Source organism: Muntiacus reevesi, chromosome 1 (assembly GCF_963930625.1).
Source record: "Muntiacus reevesi chromosome 1, mMunRee1.1, whole genome shotgun sequence".
NCBI classification, from domain to species: domain Eukaryota; kingdom Metazoa; phylum Chordata; class Mammalia; order Artiodactyla; family Cervidae; genus Muntiacus; species Muntiacus reevesi.
In genome coordinates, this window is record NC_089249.1 from 245,187,804 (window position 1) to 245,215,569 (window position 27,766).

Below are 27,766 nucleotides of genomic sequence, written 5' to 3' on the forward strand. Positions count from 1 at the left end.
AGAATGACTCAGTTCAGTTATCAAACCATAGGGTTTGAAATTCCTTGTAAGTTGAAGATCTAAGGGGATCTTAGAATATCTTTAGTCAACCTCAGTAGCATATCTGATTATTTCTCATTTTTTAGCATATTTCTTAATGTACAGGAGTTCCAATATTTATCTTCTGTTATAGATCAGAACTTGCACTAGGGTTCATTTTTAAAATAGGAGATAAGAAATCATTGGTATTGGGTATCCTTGAGAGCTTAAAGCTGATACATATTTGATTTGAAGGCCTCACTAAAGCAGCTTTTGTCTTTTCCTTCTTTGTTGTTCAGTCACTCAGTCATGTCTGACTCTCTGCAACCTCATGGACTGCAGCCTGCAAGGCTTTCCTGTCCTTCACCATCTCCCAGAGTTTGCTCAAACTCATGTCCATTAAGTCAGTGATGCCATCCAACCCTCTCATTCTCTATCATTCCCTCTCCTTCTGCCTTCAGAGCATCAGAGTCAGCATCAGAGTCTTTCCCAATGAGTTGGCTCTTCCCATCAAGTGGCCAAAATGTTGGAGCTTCAACTTCAGCATCAGTCCTTCCAATGAATATTCAGTGTTTATTTCCTGTAGGATTGACTGTTTTGATCTCCTTGCTGTCCAAGGTACTCTTAAGAGTCTTCTCCATTTCTCTGATGATGAGTGATGTTGAGCATCTTTTCATGTGTTTGTTAGCCATCTGTATGTCTTCTTTGGAGAAATGTCTGTTTAGTTCTTTGGCCCATTTTTTGATTGGGTCGTTTATTTTTCTGGAATTGAGCTTCAGGAGTTGCTTGTATATTTTTGAGATTAATCCTTTGTCTGTTTCCTCATTTGTTATTATTTTCTCCCAATCTGAGGGTTGTCTTTTCACCTTACTTATAGTTTCCTTTGTTGTGCAAAAGCTTTTAATTTTCATTAGGTCCCATTTGTTTATTTTTGCTTTTATTTCCAATATTTCTGGGAGGTGGGTCATAGAAGATCTTGCTGTGATTTATGTCGGAGAGTGTTTTGCCTATGTTCTCCTCTAGGAGTTTTATAGTTTCTGGTCTTACATTTAGATCTTTAATCCATTTTGAGTTTATTTTTGTGTATGGTGTTAGGAAGTGTTCTAGTTTCATTCTTTTACAAGTGGTTGACCAGTTTTCCCAGCACCACTTGTTAAAGAGATTGTCTTTTTTCCATTGTATATCCTTGCCTCCTTTGTGAAAGAGACACGTGCACCCCAATGTTCATCGCAGCACTGTTTATAATAGCCAGGACATGGAAGCAACCCAGATGCCCATCAGCAGATGAATGGATAAGGAAGCTGTGGTACATATACACCATGGAATATTATTCAGCCGTTAAAAAGAATTCATTTGAATCAGTTCTAATGAGATGGATGAAACTGGAGCCCATTATACAGAGTGAAGTAAGCCAGAAAGATAAAGAACATTACAGCATACTAACACATATATACGGAATTTAGATAGATGGTAGCGATAACCCTATATGCAAAACAGAAAAAGAGACACAGAAGTACAGAACAGACTTTTGAACTCTGGGGGAGAACGTGAGGGTGGGATGTTTTGAAAGAACAGCATGTATATTATCTATGGTGAAACAGATCACCAGCCCAGGTGGGATGCATGAGTCAGGTGCTCGGGCCTGGTGCACTGGGAGGACCCTGAGGAGTCGGGTGGAGAGGGAGGTGGGAGGGGGGATCGGGATGGGGAATATGTGTAACTATATGGCTGATTCATGTCAATGTATGACAAAACCCACTGAAATGTTGTGAAGTGATTGGCCTCCAACTAATAAAATAATATTAAAAAAAAAAAAAAAAGAGTCTTCTCCAACATCACAGTTCAAAAGCATCAATTCTTCTGTGCTCAGCCTTCTTTATAGTCCAACTCTCACATCCCTACATGACTACTGGAGAAATCATAGCTTTGACTATACAGACCACTGTCAGCAAAGTGATGTCTCTGCTTTTTAATACTCTAAGTTTGTCATTGCTTTTCTTCCAAGGAGCAAGCATCTTTTAATTTTGTGGCTTCAGTCACCATCTGCAGTGATTTTGGAGCCCAAGAAAATAAAGTCTGTCATTGTTTCCATTGTTTCCCCATCTATTTGCTATGAAGTGATGGGGCTGGATGCCATGATCTTTGTTTTTTGAATGTTGAGTTTTAAGCCAGTTTTTTCACTCACCTCTTTCACCTTCATCAAGAAGCTCTTTAGTTCCTTTTTGTTTACTGCCATGAAGGTGGTATAATCTGCATATCTGAGGTTATTGATATTTCAATAATGTCAGTATTATTTAATTACTTTTCCTTCTACCATCCTAATTACTAAACCACAGAAAGGAAATACCTAGAACATTGTAAGCTTATTACTCAATGAGCAAGCTTCATGGAGGCATCATATTTGACTCAGTGAGGTGATAGAGGGAAGAGATGGATGTTTTTGTGAGTGAACCACAGTATAGGTTTTAAATGGGAGTCGCTGGAACACAGCCTCCTGGCCTCAGTCAGGTTTTGGTATCCAGGCCTGGTGTGCCCACTTAGTTGTGGTGGGATCCTGAGCCAGTCAGCAACCTCACTGAGCCTTTTGTGCCTGATGGAGAGGCCGGTTGCGCTTTCTGAGACAGTCATGTTGGGAAATAAGACATGTAAAGTTTACCACAGTACTGAGCCCAAGCTCACTCTGCTCACCTCAGAACAGGCCAATAATTTAGAAACTTAAGTTGTTGGGGTAAAGGATACTGACTTTTATTGGAAAGCTAGCAGACTGAGAAGATGCAGGTTAACGTCTCAAAAAACCATTTTTCCTTAGTCCAATTTCAGGTTCCTTTTATCCAGAGAGGGGAGAGGCCCACTGTGGCATCAACCAATGGCTGAGAGGGACTGCTATCACTAGCTAACAGCCGCATGCCTGCCCCACCCCTATTACAACTGCAGTTCCTCAGATATATTACTAAGTTCTCAATAAATTAACTATACCTTATCATTTAAAAATTAATTTTCTCTCTCAAAACCTCAGTTTGCTCATCCACAGATGGAGACGATTATAGTACCTAACTTGTGAGTTGTTATAATGATTGAATTACATAATACAGTGCAAGTGCCTGGATTCGGGTTAGAGTCAATCACTGTTCTTATTAGAACCTTGAACATTTCTTATAAGCCAGTAGTTAAATGAATATTGAAAATACTTGAGCAAACTAATATTTAAAAAGGAAAAATTCTAACTGCCCAATAACATATCAACCAGCCCAGACTTCAGAAGTAAAAGCCAAAATAATGCTGATAAAGAAGAACTCTAGCAAAGAAACACAAGAATGGTATTCTCTGCCCTATGAGTCACATAATGGGAAAAAAATTGGGCCAAGCATGAGATCATAAGGGATCCAAGAATAGCTGCAAATGTTTGGGGCCTAATAAGGAGACAGCAAATAGGAAGAGAACAGCAGGACCACTGAAGAGTGAGTTCATGCTTTGGAAGAGTATTTTCACAAGGTTATCCAGCCACCTGTAGAGGGCAATAGAAAGAACTCCTCTGGAAAAATCATTAAGACCAGAATCATAAAGTCCTTTTCTGCATCTACAGCATATCATCAGCTATAAACAAGTTGATTAGCCCATATAAGTAAACTATCACCTTCTATTTCTTAAATTCCAAGGGATGATAAGAGAGAACAACTAAGAGAATGCAAAAATACAAGAATCCAGGCCAGGACTCTCTTTTTCTGTACAGGGCCAGATAGTAAATATTTTATGTTGCTGGACCATGGGTTCTCTGTCACAGCTACTCAAATCTGCTATTGTAATGGGTGAAACTGTTAACAAGCACAAATGCCAAGACTGAAAAATCTCTCTGTAGACTGTGAGAGAAGTGGAAACTTTGGCATGTTTAACACAGAATCTCAGCGTTTTTGCAGTGCCTGACACACAATAAATGATGAGCAAATGGCCATCTATTGGGCCATTCACCCATCATTTATTGGACAGATTGACAGTGGCAGTGGTTTATGCTTGTTTCTAAATGAGAGTGTCATCATCACAGGTAGCATTTGTTGCATTCTCATTGTATGCCAGGTCCAGTTCTGAGTGCTAAACCTGTGTTCATTCATTGAAAATTTACAACTGCTTGGGAGGTAGATACTATCATAGTCATTGGATATTCGTAGTATGGTGTACTATCTCATTAGATTCTCAGCCTTAAATTAGTCAGTTATGTTCAGTTCCTGTGCTTCTTTCACAAAAATGTTTATGAGAATGAAAAAGTATATGACAGTCTTCACAAACTGCAAAGTGATATTCGAAGATGAAGTCATTGTTGTTTCAACCCAGATCTTGTAAGCGTGAACAGGTGAGATGGTGCAGGATAAGAAGGCCTAACCCTTGGTGTGTACTGACCCAATTTGTGAACAAATTGGAAAACACTAGGGCAAATTGTGGGGATCTATAGAGATTATTACTGTTGCTCACCATTATCATCTCTGGTACCTAGGACATTGCCTAACTCATAAAGCAGGCACTAAATAAATATCAACTGAAGGGAGAAATGAAGGTACAACCAAACAGAGGAAAAAAGAAAAGAAAAATTCACCTGCACCAGACCAGGAAGGACACTGTATTCTTAAGATATTCTGTGTGTAAATAGGTTCTCCCTGAGCCTGGGATATAGATCACAGTATAAAGTGAGGGGAAATGCCTGACCTATTTACTATCGCCTTGAAAGCTAGAACATTTTCATAGTGCATCAGAAAGGCATTTTTCAAGACAACTTGGTAATTCATCTTTATTTCCTTGTATATACAGTGCATTCTGTTTAAAAAGAGATACTAATGTATTTACGTTAAAGCATATGGATTTACAGCCTGGGATAAAATATATTCATAGATAGTATACCTTAATCCTGTTTAGGGAAAAGGAAGAGTCAACTGGAATCAGATTAGTATTGATGAACTGTCACTTGGATTGACAAAGCAGTACACAATACACTTAGCAAATACCCAAATCGAGCTATAAAGCTCTGCAGATTTGGGTTTTTGACACCTGCTTTTTTTTTTTTCTTCTTTCTTCTTTAAAAGGAAATTAGTTGTACATGTAAGAACATACTCTTTGACTGATTCAGACCTCATAGACCATCAGTTTTTTTTTTTTTCTTACTGTGTGACATTGGCGCTGTTTTTAGGAGTAGAGGGAAAAGCTCACAAAATAGACTTGCCCCCAACTTGTTAAACAGAGAGAGATGCTAAAGCCATCTTATACCAGGTCACATGGGAAGGACATTTTCAAGCATACTCACTTTCACAACTCTTGTCTGGTAGTGAAAATTGACTGGCTTTGTTGCCCTGTGGATTTCCATTTAATATTGAGCAGGCATTTGAAGTATAGAAATAACAATCTCTCTCTAAAGACAGACTTGTTTGTGGGCTCCAGAGAGCAGTTCTTCTCTCTTTAGTGGTGTGGCTTATTAGGGAGAGTCATAAAATTGACTCCCCCACCCCATGAGGAAAATAATGCATTATTCAAGGTGCTTTCAATTGTAAGTGAAGAAAACAAAATTAATCTAGCTTAAAGAAAAGATTTTTTTTTTTAAATACAAAAGATGGGAATGTGGCCACTCAGTAGATAGTTGAAAATTTCAGATCAGACAGATTCTGGTGCTTTTTTTTTTTTTTTTTTTAAATATTATTTTATTAGTTGGAGGCCAATCACTTTACAACATTTCAGTCAGATCAGACAGATTCTGGTGCTTTTAACATCTGTCCCCCTGCAGAGATTTCCTTCGGGCAGCTCCTTACTGGACATCATCTCAGAAAGAATGAGACAGGAACACTGATTCTAGGCAGCCACAGCAACCCCTTGAAAAGAACTTATTGGCCCTGTTTGTGTCACATGGTCTTAGAGCAAAGGCTCTTTCTGGGGAATCACATATTCTGATTGGCCAGCCCGGATCACATTCCCTCCTGTATGTGTGTAAGTGGTGGGGAAGGTCACGTGATTATCAGCCCTAGTTGGTTTCCCTAAAGCAAATAATTGTTCTAATATCAAAGTAAAGTGAGGAAGTGTTAAACAGGAAAAGACATTGTCACCCTTCAACCCTCACCTTGGTCATAGGCCGGTGTAGTGTCTTCTTTTGAAGTTCTTTTTCCAGACTTTGTTTCTTGCTAAGTCTCAAAAATTATTAATGATAAAGAACACAATTGAAGAAGTTTCATTCTTTTTGCTAACCTTTTTTCCATAGCTATATTTCCTAATCTAAATTGAATGCCAAGCCAAGGTTTGATACCTGTTATGAAACATTAGAAGCAAAGGGGAATGAAAACTCAAGACTGTGACAGTTGCACTGACTCTGGTTTAATGTTGAAAAGCAAGGGAACTGGAAAGCCTCCACTTCCTTTCACTGAAGAGCTGCCTACTTAGTGGTATTTTCTCTTTGAAGAGGCTAAGCTCTTAAGACTCACTTAAGGCTACTTATCCACCTTGTCAAGTATTATGAAATCAACAGGGAAGCCTCTAGGCTGCAGGTGTTTCCTCTGCCCCTCGGGGCCATGTGACCTCTTTTTTTCTCTGCTCCATTCTGTCAGATTTTCTCGTTGAGATGCTACTTCTTATGTACATTTCAACATGACTGCCAGCCCCAACCATATTTTATTTATTTATTTGTTCAGGCTGTGCAGGGTCTTCATTGCAGTGTGCAGGCTTCTCACTGCCGTGGCTGCTCTTGTCACAGAGCACAGGCTCTAGGCCCACAGGCTTCAGTAATTGCTGCTCGCGGGCTCTAGGGCATATGGCTTTAGGGTTCTAGCTCAGTAGCTGTGGTGCACGGGCTTAGTTGCCCCATGGCATGTGGGATATTCCTGGACTAGGGATCAAACCCTTGCCCCCTGCATTGGCAGGAGGATTTTCAGCTACTGAACCACCAGGGAAGTCCCCAACCACATTTTTGATGGTTAAAGCTGTTTGTCTCAATTTTTATCCCAGCTCTATTTTAGCTATCTTTGTAACAGTGGGTAGCTTACTACTTAACCTGCCTGAGTCAGTCTTTCTCAACTCATCCGATTACCAGGAAAATGAAAGAGACTACATCTATAAAAGCAGAAAATGTTAGTTGTCTTGTATCTGTCACTCAGCAACATTAGTCACTGTGTTGCTTAGTTTCAGTTCTCAAACTAGAATCTGACTGGCCAGGTGCCAGGTAGCAACTCAAATTTAAGAGCACCAAGGTGAAAAAAAAAAAAAGAAAAAGAAAAAAAAAAAAAAAGAGCACCAAGGTGACCCTTCAGCTGAGAAGTGGTTGTGAGTAGAATGTGCATAACTGGACAATACTACTCTGGGGTGGTCTGTGTCTGGAGGAGGATATGTGGGGAGTATGACTCTTAATTCTCAAACTCATAATGGAAGGAACAACAGGTTCAGCAAGGAGTTAAGAATCTGGGCTCTGCAGCCACATTTGCCTGAGTTCAGATTCTGGTTGCCACACTCCCCCTCTGTGAATCCCTTCTGCTCCTCACTTTTGTCATCTAAAAACTGGGACATGATATTGTGTACCTCACAGAGGTACCATGAGAATTAATGAGTTACTCCCAAGTGAAGTACTTGGAGAAATGTCTGGCAAATAATAAGCGCTTAATAGATGTCAGCACTTGATAGGACTTTCATTCTCTAAACGTGACTCTTAACTCCCACGATGGTCTGCTATGAAATTTCATCCCCATCATTACTGGGTTGCTCAGGAATGGAAAAGAATATGTGGCATCAAGGAAATGTGAACAAGCACAGTAATTTTTGGTCCAGTAAGATCACATCTGGTATTTTCTTTTTCCTGGCCTGTGTGGTCAATGAAAGTATGTCAGCTCTCAACTTTCATGCCGTACAGAGAGTCAACGAATCTTTGCTGATGCCCTGGGCCCCTGTGCAGGGAGTCCTGCCTTGGTGACACGGCTGTCCCTTCTGAGAGTCTGTCACTTCCCTAGGGGTGACTCTTGACTTCAAAGGATCTTAGATCTCTGGGTTCTTATAAGCCAAGGGCAAAATTCGCCTCTCCCTTTGGCTTCCTTCAAAAGCAGTCCTCTCTTTCCCCCTCACCTGTAGGATAACCAGCACACTATCTCACTAAGTTTAGGCCTTTAGAAGGAACAGGATTAGCTGATGATTTAAGACAGCTCCGCCATTTTTTTTCAATATTTAATCAATTTTATTACTTATTTTTGTGTCAGTTTTTGGAGGTATAATTGCTTTACAACATTGTGTTAGTTTCTGCTTACAACAAAGTGAAATAGCCATAATTATGTATATCCCCTTCCTCTTGAACCTCACCCCTAGGCCCCGCCCCACCCCTCTCGTCACCACAGAACATGGAGCTGAGCCCCCTGCGCTATACAGCTGCTTCCCACTCGCTGTCTGTCTTACACACGCTAGTGCATGTATGTTGGTGCTACTCTCTCAATTCATCCACCCTCCCCTTCCCCCACTGTGCCCACATGTCTGTTCTCTACCTCTGTGTCACTATTTCAAGGCAGCTCTGCCTTTAATCCATTGAAAACCTTCTGTCATGAAACGCAAGAGCATTTTGCTAAGTTAAAGTCACACCTCACACCCTCTACTGAATGATTGCATTTGTATGACATTCTAGAAAAGGTAACACTACGGAGTCCAAGAACAGTGGGAGCCAGTACTTAGGGCTTGAAAGAAAATTGACTCCAAAAAGGGAGCTCAAAGAGATTTAGAGTGAAGAGATTGTGCTGTATTTGCATTTGGTGGTTCATACAGGACTCTATGTGTTACAACTCATAAAGCTATATACCGCAAAGAATGTGCCATGCTGTGCTAAGCTGCTTTAGTCATGTCCCACTCCATGTGACCCTATGGACTGTGGCCTGCCAGGCTTCTCTTCCCATGGGATTCTCCAGGCAAGAATACTGGAGTGGGTTGCCATTTCCTTCTCCAGGGGATCCTTCTGACCCATTGATCGAACCTGCATCTCTTAAGTCTCCTATATTGGCAGGCAGATTCTTTACCACTAGCACCACCTGGGAAGTCCACTACAAAGAATACATTTTACTTTGTGGAAAGAAACAGCAAAACTATGCAAAGGGCCTAACTTTATCCTTGGAATGGAGGGAAGACAAAAATATGGGGATAGCAATCATAAATCAGTACTTTAAAAAAGTTATCAAACCACAGACAAAACTAAAGAGATGGACTAGGCCTGATCACATTATGTCAAAATGTTGGGCTTCCCATTGTAGAAAACAGGAACTCATTAAAGGGTGTAAATCAGACAAGAAGCCTGCCATAGGTAGGCTCTGGGAAGTTGTGCTGAATGCAGTTAATTGAAGAGGTTACAAGAGATGGTCTTACAGAGTTGGTATCAGGCTGTCCCACTGAGACCATGTAACCATTTGCTTTCCTGGACAAACAACTGTAAGGCTGTCAAAGTACAATATAGCTGATACTGATCCATTCATTCCTCTGCCCTCTAGAAGCTTCTTTTTCACTCTGCAACTTTCCCTGCTTAAGTGAAATGAAACCCAAAGCATCTAAGTTTGCTTGCAGCTGCTTGTCTAGAAAAGCACAGAGACCCCCACAGTGTGGTTCTTGACTTTAAGTAGCTTACATTGTTTTGAAGGGAAAACACATTCAGCAAACCATCTCACAAGATAGTGGGAAATGAGCACCACCCCAGATATTAGTTGTGTACTTTGGAAGCACCAAAGAAGCAACAGTTAGTGATAACTGAGACAGGACCTGGGAAAGCTGCACTGTGGAGATGGTACTGGAGCTAGGCCTTAAAGGATGAGATACACTGAAAAAGAGAGATAGGTACTTTCTGGCTGAGAACAACACGAGCAAAGGCAAGCCAGTGGGAAAACACAACCCCACCCAGCAATCCGATACTTCAGTATAGTATGAAGGTCCAGTGACAGTGGTTTCCAACTTTGGGTCATTTGGATGTGTAGGGAAAAAATGTAGACACCTAGGTGAAGAGTCTGCCTCTTGAAGGGTCAACTTTCTTCTCCTCTCTGCTCAGTCTCAAGTAAAATGGTAGTGAACCTTAGGAAGAGATGAATAACAGGATTCTTGTAAGGTGACTCAAACAAATAATAAGTAGGGACTTGTTTTTCTCCCTTAAGAAGTCTGATGGGAGACACTTGCTGGTGGCTTAGTCATCTGACACAACATATCTGAAATCCTATCGGTCTTTGTCTCATGGTAGGAAGATGGTTACCACTCCAGATTTTATGCTGATGTTCAGGTAGACAGAAGAATGGAACCAGCAGCATTTTGTACCTTTCTATTAGGACAGTAAAAGCTTGCCCAGTGCCTCACTCTAGTAGACTTCTACCTATGTCTCATTAGATAAAATCATGCCTTGCTTCACGTGAGTCTGATAAAGTGATTATTTAGCTGAGCATTTTGCTACCATGAAATACTACTATTTTTGTTGTCAGGGAAAAACAGGTGTTGATAAAGTAACATGCTGGCCATATTAGGGATAAATTCAGTGAATAAGGTAAAAGTCACACAGAAAATATTACCACTTAAGTCACCTGTAAAATCTGTTGATTTTGAGTCCTTTTTATATTTTGTATTCTGAAATTTAATCATTCAAGTGTTTTAATGCTTTCAGACGTTCAGTACTTTCATTATGATTTCAACTTGCTGGTTTCACTTTTCAAGTCATTATCTTCTTCATCACCTGAAAATGACTTTATAAGTTTCTCCAATTATTTTTTAGACAGTGTTTCTTTGTGGTCCTCAATTAGTGTTTCAATTTCCTTCTCCGTAGGAAAGCATCACCTCCAGCCTGCTTGGCCACAGGAACAAAGGGGTCATTGAAAGAGTAGATGAACCCTTAAAATCATGTGCATGTTGTTCTCTTAGGTCTCACCAGCCTCCGTTGCCTCTCGGAGTCACGATTGCTCTCACACTGCGAGAGACACTTGAGAACTGAAACTCGGAGGAAGCAGTGCTCTCAAGGCTCCCATCTCACCCCACTCCCAGGTAGAAGGGCAAGCTTTTCTTAGCTTGGTCACACGTTTCATATCCATCTCTCCCATCAGGCACTGGTGGCCTAATTCTGGACACCTGCCCACAGAGACCCAGAGGCAGCTATGAGTGGAATGCCACATTCATCCCATTCAGGGGACACGTACTGTATTATTTGTGAGAGCCAAGGAGCCTCTATCACTCCCAACTCTGCTTTTCTGGTCAAACATCTGTTGCCAGTACTCTGATGTTATATACTGTCCTGACTCCAAGGTTGCCTTATTCCGGTGTTCCATCAATGCAATACAGAGCCAGTGTGTTGAAGTTATTTGTTTCATTGTGTGGTTTTATTTACTATCAACAATAATGTAGTCATGAGAAGCTGAAATGAGGTTGCTTGCTGCTTGAATGCTCCCTTTTAGTTTTTCCAATTTTGGTTTAATGGTACACCAAGCGTGAGTTCTGGTCTGTTGGTTTCTAGAGTAGAGTTTGTTTAATTAAACTACTTGTCTCTTCATATCTTGCCAGAATATTTTTTGTTCACGAATCTTAAATTGCTCTGTGGTTTCACATTCTACACAATTATTTAAAGTGCTCACCTTGATGGTATGATTGGTTCAGTTACACTGCTAGAATAGTTGAAAGAAAACACATCTCATCCTTCTCTGTTGTTAAGATTCAAATTATTCAGTGTTTTTTGGTCATTCTGGCCTGTTGTTTTCACCAATATCAGCTATTCTAATACATAATAATGTCTACCATATTTTGAGCACTGTAATGTACTAGGTGCATATAGCACTATATATTTAGAGAATATATATAATGAGAATATATATATGTATATATTAGAGGACAATTCTCTAATACATGTTTTAGATCCTCACAATAGCTTTATGAGAGTTTTATCCTTGTTCCTCAAAGCTGGAAACTGAGGCTAGAAGAAACTAAATGAGTTATCCAATATCATATTCCTCTTCATAGTCTTCATGTGCAATCCTGAACTTGTTACATTCTACTTTCAATGTGCATACCTGTTAAAATCTCCAACCTAGATGAACCCAAGTATCCACATTCTGCTTGTTCACATCAAAGCAATTGAGAAAATTCCCCTTACTCAGCCTGTACCATAAAACAGACTTGAAAGTGGAAAAGTGAAAGTGTTAGTCGCTCAGTTGTGTCCAACTCTTTGTGACTCCATGGACTGGGGCCCACCAGGCTCCTCTGTCCATGGAATTCTCTGAACAAGAATACAGGAGTGGGTGATCATTCTGTTCTCCAGGGGATTGGGCCCCTATCAATTTTGGTTACTAATCATAGCTGTGTCTTAATATCTAATATCCAGTATTTAATGCTCAACTCTCTTACTATAATTTTCTTGTCACAAAGTAGGAACTCTTGTTATAACCATTTCTTCTCTTCCCACTTACTCCTCTACCCACAAGAGTCCACTTCCAGCTCTTCATAGAATGTCTCGTATGATGTAAATGACCCCCATGTTGTTAAATTTCATGGACATTGTAATCCCTCTTACCTCTAAGTACCATTAAGCCTATAGGTAACTTCTCCCACCTTCTTGGAGTGCTTATCACTCTTGACTTCCTATGTTACCCCATTTCTGTTCCTCTGGCCAGTTACTTTGTTTCCTTTAATGGCTTATCCTCCCATACCCAAACTTTAAATGTCAGAATCCCTTAAAATTCTGACCTTGCCATCTGTTGATATTACTGTAACCATTTCTTGATTAATTTCATCTATTCTCTTGGTTTTCATGATCTTCTGTATGTTATTGATTTTAAGTTTATTTCCCAATGGTTTAGAACTCTGCCTTGAGAAATATACCTTGAGCTGTAACAGCTGACATCTTAATCTGGGAACTCCATAGATACTTTCAACAGAGCCAAAATCAAACTTATGCTTCCCTCTACCAAAATGTAGACATTTGTCACTCATTCACCTCTCATATTACTATGTTTTTTCAACTCTCCACTTGCTCTCACATTCACCCTTTCCATTTTTCACTGTGAGTTCTTTAGTGTAGGCCATCATCATTTCTCACCTGGCCTACTGAAATAGTCATCCAACTGATTGTTGTGTTTTTGTTCTTGACCCCCTATAATGACTTCTATAGAGTATACGACTTACCTTGAAGATATTATGGGTTTGGTTCTAGATGACCACAATAAAGAGAATCTCACAATCAAGCTAGTCACACAAATCTTTTGGTTTCTCAGTGCATATAAAACTTATGTTTGCACTATACTATAGTCTGTTAAGTGTGCAACAGCCTTATATTAAAAAGTATACATACCTTAATTTAAAAATACTTTATTGCTAAGGAAAAAAGCACTCACCATCATCTGAGTCTTCACTGAGTCATGATCTTTTTGCTGGTGGAGAGTCTTGCCTCCGTGTCAATGGCTTCTGACTGATCAGAGTGGTGGTTGCTGAATGCTGAGTTGGCTATGGCAATTTCTTAACAATGAAATTTGCCACAATGATTGACTCTTCCTTTCATGAATGATTTCTTTGTAGCCCACAATGCTGTTTGATTGCATTTTATCCACAATAAAACTTATTCAAAAATTGGAATCGGTACTCTAAAAACCTGCCACTGCTTTATCAAATAAATTTATGTAATAGTCTAAGTCCTATGTTACCATCAGAATAATCTTCACAACCTCTTTACCAGGAGCAAATCTCATCTCAAGAAAGTACTTTCTGAAACTTCTCTGGCCATCCAGTGGTTAAGACTTCACTTCCAATGTGAGGGGTGCAAGTTCAATCCCTGGTTAGGGAACTAAGACCCCGCATGCCACATGGCAAGGCCAACAAATGAAGAAAAGACGCTTTCTTTGTTCATCTATAAGAAGCAACTCCTCATCCATTAACATTTTATCATGAGGTTGCAGTAATTCAGTCACATATTCCAGCTTCACTTCCTATTTTAGTTCACTTACTGTTTCCTCTACATCTGCAGTTTCTGCCTCTAATGAAGTCTTGAACACTTCATAGTCATCCATGAGAGTTAAAATCAGTTTCTTCAAATTCCTATTAAAACTGATATTTTGATCTCTTCCCATGAATGTTCTTAATGGCATCTAAAATGGTGAATTCTTTCCACAATTTTTAAATTTATTTTGCTCAGATCCATCAGAGGAATCACCCTCTCTGACAGCTATAATCTTAAGATAGATAAGGCTTGAGAGTCGAAATTACTCCTTGTTCCTTGGGCAACAAAATGGATGCTGTATTAGCAGGCATAAAAACAACATTCATCTCATTGTACATCTCCATCAGAACTCTTTGGTAACCAGTTGCATTGCCAATGAGCCTTAATATTTTGAAAAGACTGTTTCTGAGATTTTTTTTCCTGAGCAGTAGATCTCAGCAGTGGATTTAAAAGTTCTTTGCCTTTTTTTCTGGTATCACTCTTCTAAGCAATCATTTCAGTTCTTTATTCTCCTAATTATACCCCTCCAATGAAATTATAGTATAACAAATAATGTGTGTGTGTGTGTGTATATATATATATATATTTTTTTTTTTAATGTATATTTGTACTTTATCTTTGAATGGATTAAGATTCATTTTGGTTCCAAGACCAATTTTTATATCTTTGGGGACTACATTACCCTCATTGAGAGTGCATGGTTTATACTAATTTTCATGAAAAATCAATTTAAATTTGTTCTTGAGTATCTTTCTAACTATAATAATACTACATAAAAGGGCAGAGATCAAAGCTTCACAGTGAATATTGCTTTAGCATTGTGCCATACACATAGTACATAATTGTTTAATATTTATAGACAACAAATATTGCAATACTTAGAGTGGCTATAGATTTTGTATTTTTTGACCCATAAAGAAGAAAGTCTGAATCTGTTTTCCCCACCAACCCGTGTATGGAGTAGGCCCTCTATATTTGTTGAATGAATGAATTATCTGTCACTTTCAGGTTAGGCAAATCTGCCCTGATTCCTAAAAACAATGTATTTGGTGCATATTCTAGAAACAACTTGTAATGGCCACAAATGTTTTATGTTAGCAGTTTATTAAATGCCACCAGCATACAGGGAGACACAATGGAATTAAGTTATTACTTCAAGTGACTTTTTCCACTCAAAGTTGGAAAAAGTCCTTGCATCTATCTGTCTGTTGCTCATGTGTGGGATGGCTTTCAGAAATTGACAGCCTCATTCAATGGTTAATCCTGAAATCTGTGAAAACTCTACAATCTCATTTATTACTTGATTCACTTTAAACTATTGATTAAACATAACCCAACTCACTCCTTGAAAAGAATTTTTCACTGAATAATACTATTAAGAGAAAGTCAAACTTTCATGATAGGAACTAAATACAAAACCACTGTTTCTGTGAAAAATTCTAAGGAATTTCCTGTGATCATCTCTCCCACAATTCACTCTCTTATACATACCTTGGGTAATATGCTGTAGAGAAGATTGGTTTTCAGGAAAAATGGGTCTCACTCAGACATTATAGAATTAAGTATCAAAGTGTAACCATGTCATGAGCCTGGACTTACAGAGGCAAAACCAATTATCTCGTGTATTTTAGGAAGATTTTAAGCAATAGGAGACATATGATCATGTGTTCAGCTAAAACGTTAGAGTAACCAGAAATTATCTTTCACAGAAGACAATGTGCATTAATCAAAGAATTATTACAGTATTCATAGTTTTCTTTTAATGCTTATAAGCTCTATAAGAGACTTAAATTTTTCTTTGTCATGTTACCTGTACCTCCACAGGAAAAATACAGTTGGATGCAGAACAACTTCTGTTGTTGAATAAAGGCAATTTCAATTGCAGTTAAAATATCAAATGTCAAAGAAGCTAGATTTTTTTGGAGAAGTGTGAGGTTGCCCTGGGCACAGCTGGCTTTGGGTATTAATCACTTGGCTTTGACCATAATTTCAGCTGTTCCATTGGGCCCTGTGGTCATCCTCTGTCTCCCTCTTATCCAGCACCTCATGAGATCCCGTTGGTTTTCCTCTCAACATATCTCCTAACTCATCCACACTTCTCCACCTGACTGCCAGTTCTTCAGTGCAGCCTGTCGTCATGTCTGCCCTGCTTTGCCTCACATACCTTTGCCCTCCACAGTGTCTTTTCCATGATACTGTGTCTCAGACAACTCAGGCTGCTATAACAGATACCAGAGACTGGGTGCCTAAACAGCAAGACATTTATTTCTCACTGTTCTGGAGGCTGGGAGATCTGAAACCAGGGCACCAGCTTGGTTGAGTTCTGGTGAGGGTTACAGTTGGAGCATGTGGCTTTTAGGGGGGTGCAAATTGCCGACCATAACACGCTGCCATGGCAATATTTGAAAAATGCCAACTTGCTCAGGTCTGCTTAATACTTTCACCATGGGATGTCTCCGTTTCATATTTATTTGGCCACCATCTCATGTGGCCAAATATATATATATGTATTTTATATAGATTATCTATATATGTATATATAATATATAAAATTTATGTATATTTATATATTTTAAAATAGACATTACACACAGACACACACATACATACATACATATATATATATCTTCACCATGACTCTGCATTACCTGGGTCAGCCAATCTCTTCAGTGTCATTCCACACTGCTCACCTGTGATAAATATGGCCTGGTCACACCAATCTTCTTACTGACCTCAGCTTCCCTACCCTGCCATGTTTGTGTAATCTCTTCCCTCTCTTGACTAGGTCATTACTGATCACTTAAATATCAGCAAAACTTCCCCTTTTCAGGGAAACATACCTGCCAGACCAACCTGTGGCTCCAGGTTCTTTACTTTCAAAGACATGTTTGATTTCCCTTTCAAGTCTTTTATCACCATTTGTTACTAGTATATTTTATTTCTGAGATTATTTAATTGCTGATTCTTTAAACTTGCCATTGTTTCCTCCTGGAACATACTACATTCTATTGGTTTATAAGCTCCCTGTCTCTCTAGTTCACCTCTACAGTGCCCTGCTTAATACGTATTTGTTAAATGCATTTAAGTTTGGCCTTATTAAGCCTATCTTCCCTCCCCCTCTGGGCCATTGGGTTCATCCAACTAGGTTATCTGGAGATCTGTAAAATAGCAGGACTGGAGGTGGCCTCATCTAGTCACCACCCCTACTTTGTATAACAAATGGGGAAAAAAGACCTAAGGGTGAATTGCCAAAGGTCAGCTATAAGCTTATGGAAAATCAGGTCTTTGGTTTCCCAGTTCTCAGTTATTTCAAGAAATCACATCATACGTTCTCCTATTTTCTTATCACCATTTTTTGGACTGACATTCTTTCTCTGTTTTATAATCTAGTATTGGTATAAAAATAGAACCTTATCTTATCAGGTAAAATATGGTTATTATTAAGGACTGTCAATCAGGATATATCTATCCAAGCAACAGGAATTGGAAAACTTAGAACGGTTGACTTCAAACAGTGATCATCAGATATTTTAACTCACATATGGAACCTGTTGAACATTTTAGCTCCATGGTTTTAACAAAAAGATGATTTTTAGTCTATTTTCATTAATACAAAAGCATTGATCCTAATTATGTCCATATTAAAGAATGTATATCAAGAAGGAATTTAGCAGAGCAAACCCATTAAGCTTGTTTAATTCCTTCATCAGTTTTCTAAACAGTATTCATAAACCATGTCTGCCCATTTTAAAAGTTTTTATTGTAATTGGTGCCTGTAACAGTAGTCCTTTTCCATGTACAACAAAAAATTTGATTTATCATATATTTCTTGATCTCCAATGTTGCTAATTATTTCTTCTATCAATTTTTTCTTTTGTGTCTCATGTTTCTCTCAAGTCCAGTTTTCTGCAATCTAAGTTTTTCTTCTAGTATTTAACCCATGGCTGTTTTCAACATGTACAGATTTAGGCACTTTAATGTTTATTATTTTTATAAAATTGAATTTGCTCTAGATCAGTAAAGAGTTACAAATCAGGTTTTTATTTTAGTTAGTCTCATCTACAATAAACTTTGCTCTCTACCATTTATCTCTTACAATCTATTTTCTGGTGATTATTTCTACTAATTAATTGCAGTTTAAATTGGACAAATGTCTTCCCCCCGCCCATGTAAATCCATGGCAGATTCATGTCAATGTATGACAAAAACCACAATAATATTGTAAAGTAATTAGCCTCCAACTAATAAAAATAAATGGAAAAAAAAAGAAAAAGAAATAAATTGGACAAATGTCTCACTCCTTTAATTTGCTTTTTTCCTTAAATACTGAGATATTTTTAGCATTTTCCTTTGGTATTCCACTCCAGGGTTGGGCACACTGGTAAAGAATCCACCTGCCAATGCAGGAGACAAGAGAGACGGATTCGATCACTGGTCTGGGAAGATCCCCTGGAGAAGGGAAAGGCAACCCACTCCAATATTCTTGCCTTGAGAATTCTATGGACAGGGGAGGTTGCTCTGTTTTCCTGGTAGGAAATGAAGGTGGCTAAAGACAGTCTTCTGTTTAGATTAGATTGTTACCTTATAAAATTTTCAATTTGGGGAGAAAACAGTTTAGCTCTGACACTTCTCATCACACCCCTCATTTTATATTGAAGGAAGTCAAGGGCCACAGAGGGTTATGTGATTCTCCCAGCATTGCAGAAGTAGGACTGGATTTCAGGTCTCTTGATATACAGAACACTTCGAGGGAAAAGCATGACTAAACTGAACTCTGAACTTTAGTATACTTTCCAGAGAAGGGAAGCTGACTTTTTTGTTACTATGGCAACAAAGTGCATTAGAGACGTTGAGACTTTTTTTTTTTTTTTTTTTTGGTGAGTTTACCCCTTACCTGTGCTAGGAGGAAAAAAGAGCCATTGAGCTGATCTTTATGATGATTCAAAACACTTTAGAAAGATCCTGTCACATGCCCTATAAGTTCCTGATTGATTGTGTGGAATTAAGTTATTGGGCAGAGAACCAGCTAATGGAAACACATTGATGGAATCATTTTTGAGGGATATTAAATGAAACTTAAAATAAAACTGAAATGGCTTTATGGATTTTTCACTCAAACTGTTTATGAACATTTATTGCCAGTAAATTATATTGTGTCAAAAGAAGGAATCAGTGGGTATGGCTCTAATAGAAACTTTTTTGAAATAATAAAATTGATAACACTTTATTATCTAAGAATGGATAGAGAGTGGGATGGGGGAATTCCTCCTGATAGATGATTGTCCACTCTGCAGATTGGGAAAGTGAAAAATAGTGTGAAAACAGAAATTGGATAAGACTTGGAAAGAAATGGTCTTTTGGAAATGTGTTATCTCATTTCATTGTACATGGGAATTATTTTTAGAAGACAAGTGTTAAGGAATTTAGCAGGTGTTACTTGAGGCTATAAACATGGGTGTGTTTTCATGTTTGATACAAGATGAGCAAGTAGAGAGTTACTTAATCTGCTGAATGAGGGTCTATAGTAGGGTCAAGGACATTGGTTTCAGAGCTGAAATGCTGGAATTCAAATCCTGGTTCTCCCTCTTCATGTATGACCTAGGAAATTTTCTTGACATCTCTGAATCTCACATTCTACATCCATAATAACAGAAATTAATAGTCCTTCTTTCCGAGGGTTTTTCTGATGATCAAATGAAGACAGTTGCAATTGTTTCTAGGTTTTAGTACATAGTTTAAAATTTCATTTTTAGGAGTCATAGAGGACCCAGATAAGAGGAGGAAAGACTAGGGTTCATGGACATTTTCATGAGGAGTATTATTTTATTAACTGTCATCTGATGATTGCTATGGATCAGAAATCTCATTTAGTGTCCCAAGATCCCTGGGAGTTGAAGGTATTATCAGTATCCCTTCTTTTCAGGGAAGAAAACTGAGCATCAGAGAGATTTATGTCCAAGGTCACTTAGCTATTGAGAGATTTGTTACCTCCCCCTGGAAAATTATATGCATGAGTCTGTCCTCCAGTGCATGTGGGACATATGGACCCCTGTGGCCGAAGTTCAGCAAAAACAAAATCAAAGGGCACCTGGTTGGACGATGGAAGCTGAAGGAGCTTGAGTGTCATGCCCTTGACTTTGATCCACATCAGAGCCTATCAGTCACCCATCTCTCCCTATCAGAGCTCAGCCCCTATGGGTTTTGCTGGCTTGCCTTCCGTGAGTACCACGTTGACTGGCACTGAGAAAACAAGATGCTAGGGCACCATGGCTAAACGTGGGTTCTTTAGTCAGATGCCCAGATGTGAAGCCCAGCTCTAGCACTCACTGGCCATAGGACCACGAGCCAAACATGCCTTTAGCCCCAGTTGTCTTATCTACAGGATAAGCAAGTTTCTTGGTCTGTGAAAGAAAATGCAAGCCTTTAGATTGTATTTTACTTTAAAGAAATACTAATATTTAACCCAAATAGCATTCCTTTATAAGCATACTCTTCTTTTAGAGGTATAGTTAAAATGCATTGCGTCGTGATTGTGAACATTCATTTAATATGTGAGACATGAGGAGTTTTAGAACAGTAAACTTAGTTCTCTTATAGAAGTGGCAGTACTTATTGAAATGAATCCAGTAGAAGCCTTAGAAATTTAAAGTCAGGTCTGGTTGTATTCTCTATTGGACCTTGACCCTCCCCACACTGAGCTTAGTCTAGTTGAAGAAATGAGATGACTGTCTCCAAGGGAGACCCCGAATAGTGTGTGCTCAGTACCTCATGAGTGCTGTAGTCATCTTACAAGTATTTGTAAGTACTCACAAGTAAGTACTTACAAGTATTCTGTCATCTAGCACAGAGCACCTGCCCTGTGCTAGATGATGAGTCTATGACACAGAGCAAGACATGTTCCTAGCCAGGAGTGCAGCAGATGTGATTGCAGGTCAGTGAGCTGAGGACCCCAGCTCAGGTGTTCTTTCTTCCCACAAACACAGAGAATGAGCATATATAATGTACTGGATGCGCTGTTGTCACACTTTTTCCTCCTTGGCATTGCTTTAGAAGGGCGGCAGACCTCAGTTCCCCCAGCTACAATAGAGGAATTTCTTCTTGAGCCTAGTCCAGCAAGATGTAAGAAGTAAAGTAGCAGATGAAGTTTTGTTACTGTACTTGATAAGTAAATAGGATCAGCACAAAGTTTGGATGGGATATAAAATTGGCCCAAGCTTTTGAGGTTCATTGTTCATAAGAGCTTGCCATTCTTTGTTTTGGGATTATTGGTCTGAATAAGTTAATGCTATACTATATGTGTGTACTTTGCACAGTTGCAGAAGTTGCAAAAATAGATCTTCTTTGGCTTCAAAGGTCTTTTAACATGATGGGCATGAGAAAGAGGTGAAACATGAGTCTTCACAGCATTCTAGTTAAAAATCAAGTGATGAAAGCTGTCCATGGGCAGTGTTCATTGCCATGGGAGTGTGTCAGACAATGATGGCTGATTTGGAAACAGGTAATACTCTTTCTGTTTCAGCTTTCATGGAATTCTTGGTAGAGGAAAAAGAGATTTGAGCTGAGACTAGAGAGTATAGACAATAAATAAACAAATAATTCTCTTCTCCTTATTGAGACATATAATTGTTCCTTCAAATTACATATATTACATAGAAATATAGACATTTTTAAATAGAGTTCAAATGACTAAGAACTAAGCATCTCTAAGAATGTCAAAGGGAAGTCCCGGTTAACTGCAGTACCAGCAGATGAGAGCTGTTCAGTGACAGGCGAGGTGGTGCTGAGAGGTGGCTGAGGGCATGGTCTTGGCTTTCAGACAGCCCAGAGCCACCTTCTGATGTGTCAGTCACTGTCCTGTTCTGCAATCCTGTTTTATCTGCTTGGCAGCCTCCACAGTGCCCCTCAAAAGATCCCCAAAATGTTGGAGATGGAAAATAGATATTCTGTAAAACCAAATATAACACATATGTAACAAAAGCTACATTGTAATTTGTAAACTACCCCATTCTTATTCAGTCACTGCATCAGAGTTCTTTAGAGAAACAGAGCCAATAAGGTCTGTATAGAGAAAGAGATTCATTGTAGAAATTGGCTCACACTTACAGAGGTTGAGAAGTCCCACAGTCAGTGTCTGTTAAATGGGAGACTTGAGGAAGCCCAGTGGTGTGGTTTAGTCTGAGTCCAAATGCCTGAATATTAGGGTTGTCAGTGGTGTCAATTTCAGTCTAGGTCTGAAGGTCTGAGAACCAGGATCACTGGCAGCAGTAGCTCAATGTTCCAGCTCATAGGGTCAGGCAGAAAGGGCTGAACACTTCCTTCTTCCACTTTGTTGTATTCGGACCTTCATCTGATAGGATGATGCCTACCCATATTGGAGAGGGCAGACTACTTTACTCAGACCACCTACTCACATGCTACTTCTAATCGTATCTGGAAATTCCCTCACAGACACATCCAGAAATAATGTTTAGTCAAATATCTGGACATCTTTGATCTGGTCAAGTTGACACATAAAATTAAGCATCACATTTATCAAGAACACAATAACACTTCAATCACAAGAGAAAAATAAATAATATATATATAATAAAACTGAACATTCTTATGAAAATTTATACCAAAAATTGAATTTAATGGGGCTGTGGGTACATTTTGATATATTTGAAATGATGTGATTTGGGATCTTAGATAGTAAAAATGTCTATGGGCAGTGAAAGATCTTAAATGTCTCCACATGAAGTGCCCCTATGCCACTTGGAACTGTCAATTTTATGGGATTGTTGTAGTGAATAAATTATGTATATACAACATATATATATGACAGTACTTAGCAATGTGGTGGTTACTCAAAAATGTTAGCTGAGCATGGTAGTTATTATTCACAGAATGATGTTATTAATCTTATTAATAATAATATTCACCAGAATATTCTTTTAATGACCATATATAGTATTATGGAAGAAAAAAATGTTCTCATTTTGCTTGTGGTCTGTCACTCCTATCAAATAAATGTTTCCATAGTTGCTACAAAAGCCAGGAAATCAATTCATTTTCATAGACTCATTCAGTTCAGTTCAGTTCAGTTCAGTTCAGTTCAGTCGCTCAGTCATGTCTGACTCTTTGCGACCCCATGAGTCGCAGCATGCCAGACCTCCCTTGTCCATCACCAACTCCCGGAGTTTACTCAAACCCATGTCCATCGAGTTGGTGATACCATGCAATCATCTCATCCTCTGTCGTCCCCTTCTCCTCCTGCCCCCAACCCCTTCCAGCATCAGGGATTTTGCCAATGAGTCAACTCTTTGCATGAGGTGGCCAAAGTACTGGAGTTTCAGCTTTAGCATGAGTATATTTAGTAACGAGTCTATTATTAGTAATGAGTGTATATATTAGTAAGGAGTCTATTTCATAGACTCATTAGTACAGTATTCCAAACCTGGATTTGAAATAATAGTGGTAAATGGAGGATTTCTACACATTATAACAGTGCAAGAGGATTCCTGAAATTCACTCATGAATGCAAGATATTATTCTACCCCTTCTCACAGCATCAAAGAAGTACACTGAACATATAAAAGTAAACACCATTACACAGAGTACAGGATACTGCCTAAGTTTAATTGAAAAACAAATATCCAGTGCAATTGTCTGTGATAAACTGAGGCTTAAATGATTTGAAGACACTTTGAGAGTGGACAAATCAGATAATCACAATCTTTATGGCTGGAAAGATTCAACTGGTGTTGACAAATTGTAAAGATAAAAGCTTATGGCAAAATCAAGAGCTAAATGGGTTGGGAATCAATATTAATACTCAAATTGTAAAAGTGCTGAACTTAATGATCTCATAGTGTTCTCTTTTGTTTAAGATTTCAAGATAATAGTGTAGAACTTGATTTGCTGAAAAATATTGGCTTAATTTTCATTAGGCAAATACCTTATAGTCTTACAGTATTCTCCACCATCTAACGCACTTAGATGTTATATGTGTTTTGTGATTTGTGCCCTTTATTGCAGTAACACAGTTCCAGTTGCTGGTTTTCAAAACACTTCCAGTTGGACAACTGTTAATATTTTATGAGAGACAAGATTCAGACTGTGTCATTCCTAGGCATCTTTTTTTTTTTAAGTCGACATGGTATTTGCCTCATGACCTTACTCTGATCTCAGCAAGAACAAATTCAAAAGAAGTTCCTAGTTTTTTCAAAGACTGTTTGCATGAGTTGATTCAATGCTCTCCTAGCACAGAGACATGCCCTAGAGTCAGTGGCAGATATGTGTGTATTGGTTTGTATTAAGGATTCACCACATTCAACTGCATTCATTGTGCTGACCCATCCAACACTCCAACCTCTGTTTGCTTTTTTCTTTTGTTTGCAGGAGCAGAGGGCACAGTGTTCCCTAAATCTATAGAGACACCTAATGTCAGGGCAGATCCCTTCAAGGAACTAAGGTAAACTTCTGACTATGGTTTGCATTGATTAAGTGGCTATTTGCTCTCTCTGTACAACTGATTGATGATCCATTTTGAATACCTATGATGTCATAGTGTCATGATTATATAAACTGTGAGAGGTTATAAAGGATGTGAAGATAAGTTACAACCATGAGAACATTTTTTCTGAGTATTTACAGTTGAGAGTTTGGAGGAAGAGGTTGCCAGTCTTGTAACAAGATTTAAGGTTCATTCATTTGCAATGCTTATTTCATGATGTATTTTGTGATACAATAATCCTCTCATATTAGAGACCTAGTCAGTAATTGGTGCTAATCAGCCCAAAGAACTGTGGTGTCTAAAAGAAGCTGAACAGTAAATACGATACTTTTTTTCTTTATATATATATATCAAGCTATTTTCTGGAATGATTTGGTGCTAGGACTAGGCTCTATGTATATTCCATAAACTGGTGTTAATCAGATATTCATAAGCATGCTGCTTTTAGCAGAAAAGTGCTCTGCAATGCCATGTACTTATGGCAAACAACTATGGAGAACAAAAAGAACAATAGACATACAGATGGACAAAGAGAGAGAGAGAGATAACCTAAAAACCATCCCTACCACCAAAGAGCTACCCCCAGCCCTCCTAAAGAAGAACATCTAAAATGGTATGATGATACAAATATAACTCTGATTTTCACTGTGGACTTAGGTGGTTGTTTAGCACAAAGTTGTGTCTAACTCTTTGTGACCTCATGGACTGAAGCATGCCAGGCTCCTCTGTCCTCCTCCAACTCCCACAGTTTGCCAAGATTCATGTCCATTGAGTCAGTGATGCTATCTCACCATGTAATCCTCTGCTGCCCCTTTATCCTTTTGCCTTCAACCTTTCCCATTATCAGGTTCTTTTCCAATGAGTCAGCTCTTTACATCAGGTGGCCAAAGTATTGGAGCTTCCGCTTCAGCATCAGTCCTTCCAATGAGTATTGAGGGTAGATTTCCTTTAGGATTGACTAGTTTGATCTCTTTGCTGTCCAAGGGACTCTCAAAAGTCTTCTCCAGCCCCATGGACATATAGCCATGAAGAATTCAGTGAATATCAGCTTTCTCCATTTCTCATATTTCTTTTAATTAAGACCAGTCATAAATCACCATAAATAGCCCTGAATAACTCTTTCATAAAGACATCAACTATAAGTAAATGTATCTGTATTGCCCAAGTCATATCTTCTCTTTGACAACCAATCCCAAGATTTCTATTTTGCTAAAACAGCAGCAGCCACATTGGAGCAGGTGTTTCCTTAAACAGAAATACATCCTCAGTAAGTGGAGAATATATCACCTCATTACAAAACCATAGCATTCTTGCCAAGCTTGTAAGTCTTTATGAATACAGGGAAATAAATCGGGCCAATGGAAGAGGATAATTGGTGGGGAGTGAGAACCTTTTCTTAGCAAAATATCATGTACTATGGACTGTATTTTTTAAATTACACACCACACTGCAGCGATTTACATTTTACTGGAATAACTTTTCAGCAGGGCTTCTCGAGGCCAGAAGTTGCCTGACTCTGTGTTGATGAGATCCTGTGTTTCATATTAATGTGCTAAAGCTAGAATCTTTTAAGCAAATGCACCTCCAAAACCCTGCATTTTAGAACACTGAGGGAGCTCATTCTCTGAAAATGCACGGAATCCTTGTGGCTATAATGTAAGAACTCTTTCAACCAAGCTAATGGGTGGCCCAGGTCCCTTTTTTTCACAGTCCTCTTTAGGAGGGGGGGGGGGTTTATTTGAGGAGGGGGTTGGATTTTTTGTCTGTTTGTTTTTTACACAATTGGTGACTAATTTGCAGTGATCAGCTCAAAGTGCTGTCTAAAGTGCTGTCTAAAAGAAGCTGAACTTTTTTCTATATATCATACAGACTTTTTTCTATGCAACAAATTATTACTGGAAGACTTGAGAAATAGGGATTTAGGCTAATTTTGCCTAAAACAGAAAAATAAATCTTCTATAGTTACAAACAAACACAATCATACCAGACAACTAAACAAAAACTATATCTGAGCTTTAGCCCACTATAGAGATACATATCCTGAAAAACTGAGGACAGAGTGTTTGCTCCTACAAAGATGTGGATGCACTTCCTGTCCTTTGCACACAACCTCTGGAAACCTTGAAACTTGCCTTAAAAGAAATTAAATCTCTAAAATTTACAAGTAAATATAAATTTAGTGCAATGAAATACAAAATTTCAGGACATTGTTGTTTTTCATCATTTATTCTAAAATGATAAGCATATTCTATAGTGGCTAGAAATAACATTTTCTTACAGGAAGCATAAAAAGACTTTAATATGTATCCCTAAAACTGATCTTTTTTTGCCCCTGTTTAGATCATGTTGATGCGAAATAGCTTGAACTGAATCAGGAGGCTAGAATGTGATCACTTGGCCCCTCTGTCCTTCTGGAAGTTTTTTTTTTTTTTTTAATGAACTTTGTGGCAGAACCTCTGACCAATTGAAAGAATAATCAGATAGATTAGCCCAGACCAATGTGTCTGTGAATGTTTCACATTTTCCATCTAATGCTGCTGCATTTTTACTCCCAGTTATTGACTGGTATTGACTTTGGATATTGAGTAAATAGGTAATGAACTGGCTAACTAAGTCTTCTGGCCTCTGGTTTTAAAGTTGGGTCAGTTTTACTGCCCTAACACTGGTGTATTTTCTGGTTGTAGAAAAGTAGAGTGATCTAAGGGAGTTCTCTGAACTTGTACCAGCAGGTTGCACTGTGAACTGTTTAGGTGAAGCAGAAACAGTCAGTCCCTAGTGGCAGCAAGATAGAGGGGAAAGAGGCCTGAGCTGAGAGTCAGGCACCTACTGCAAGCCTGCAATGTGGCCTTGAGCTAATTCTAGAACTCTGCTGTCCCTAAAAAGCTAGGTTACTTCTTGCTTCAAATGTCTAATCCCTTTACATTATTTTTCATTTTTTTAATAAATAGCTTTAAATTTAAAGAAGAGTTGCAAAATTGATGGAAATGATTCAATTCACATGTACCCTTCACCTGATAGTCCTCTAATATTAACATCTAACATACTCATGATAAATTTATCACAACTTTGAAATTAATATTGTTACCTTGTTCAGTCACTAACTCATGCCTGACTATGACCTCATGGACTGCAGCATAGCAGGCTTCTCTGTCCGACACTATATCCTGGAGTTGGCTCAAACTCATGTCCATTGAGTCAGTGATGCCATCCAACCATCTCATCCTCTGTCACCTTCTTCTCCTCCTGCCCTCACTCTTTCCCAGGCTCAGGGTCTTTCCCAATGAGTGGCCAAAGTATTGGAGCTTCAGCATCAGTCCTTCCAATGA

General features: G+C 38.7%; 1 protein-coding gene across 2 annotated transcripts in view; it reads left to right on the forward strand.

Annotated features, from left to right (window-relative positions):
- The window catches only part of SGCD (sarcoglycan delta), a 433,183-nt gene that overhangs the window by 295,025 nt on the left and 110,392 nt on the right, over nucleotides 1-27,766 (forward strand). For both annotated transcript variants that reach the window (XM_065918989.1, XM_065918988.1), the window contains one exon: nucleotides 24,326-24,398. In XM_065918989.1, coding sequence (XP_065775061.1) covers nucleotides 24,326-24,398 — 73 coding nt within the window. The remainder of the gene's footprint in view (nucleotides 1-24,325; nucleotides 24,399-27,766) is intronic.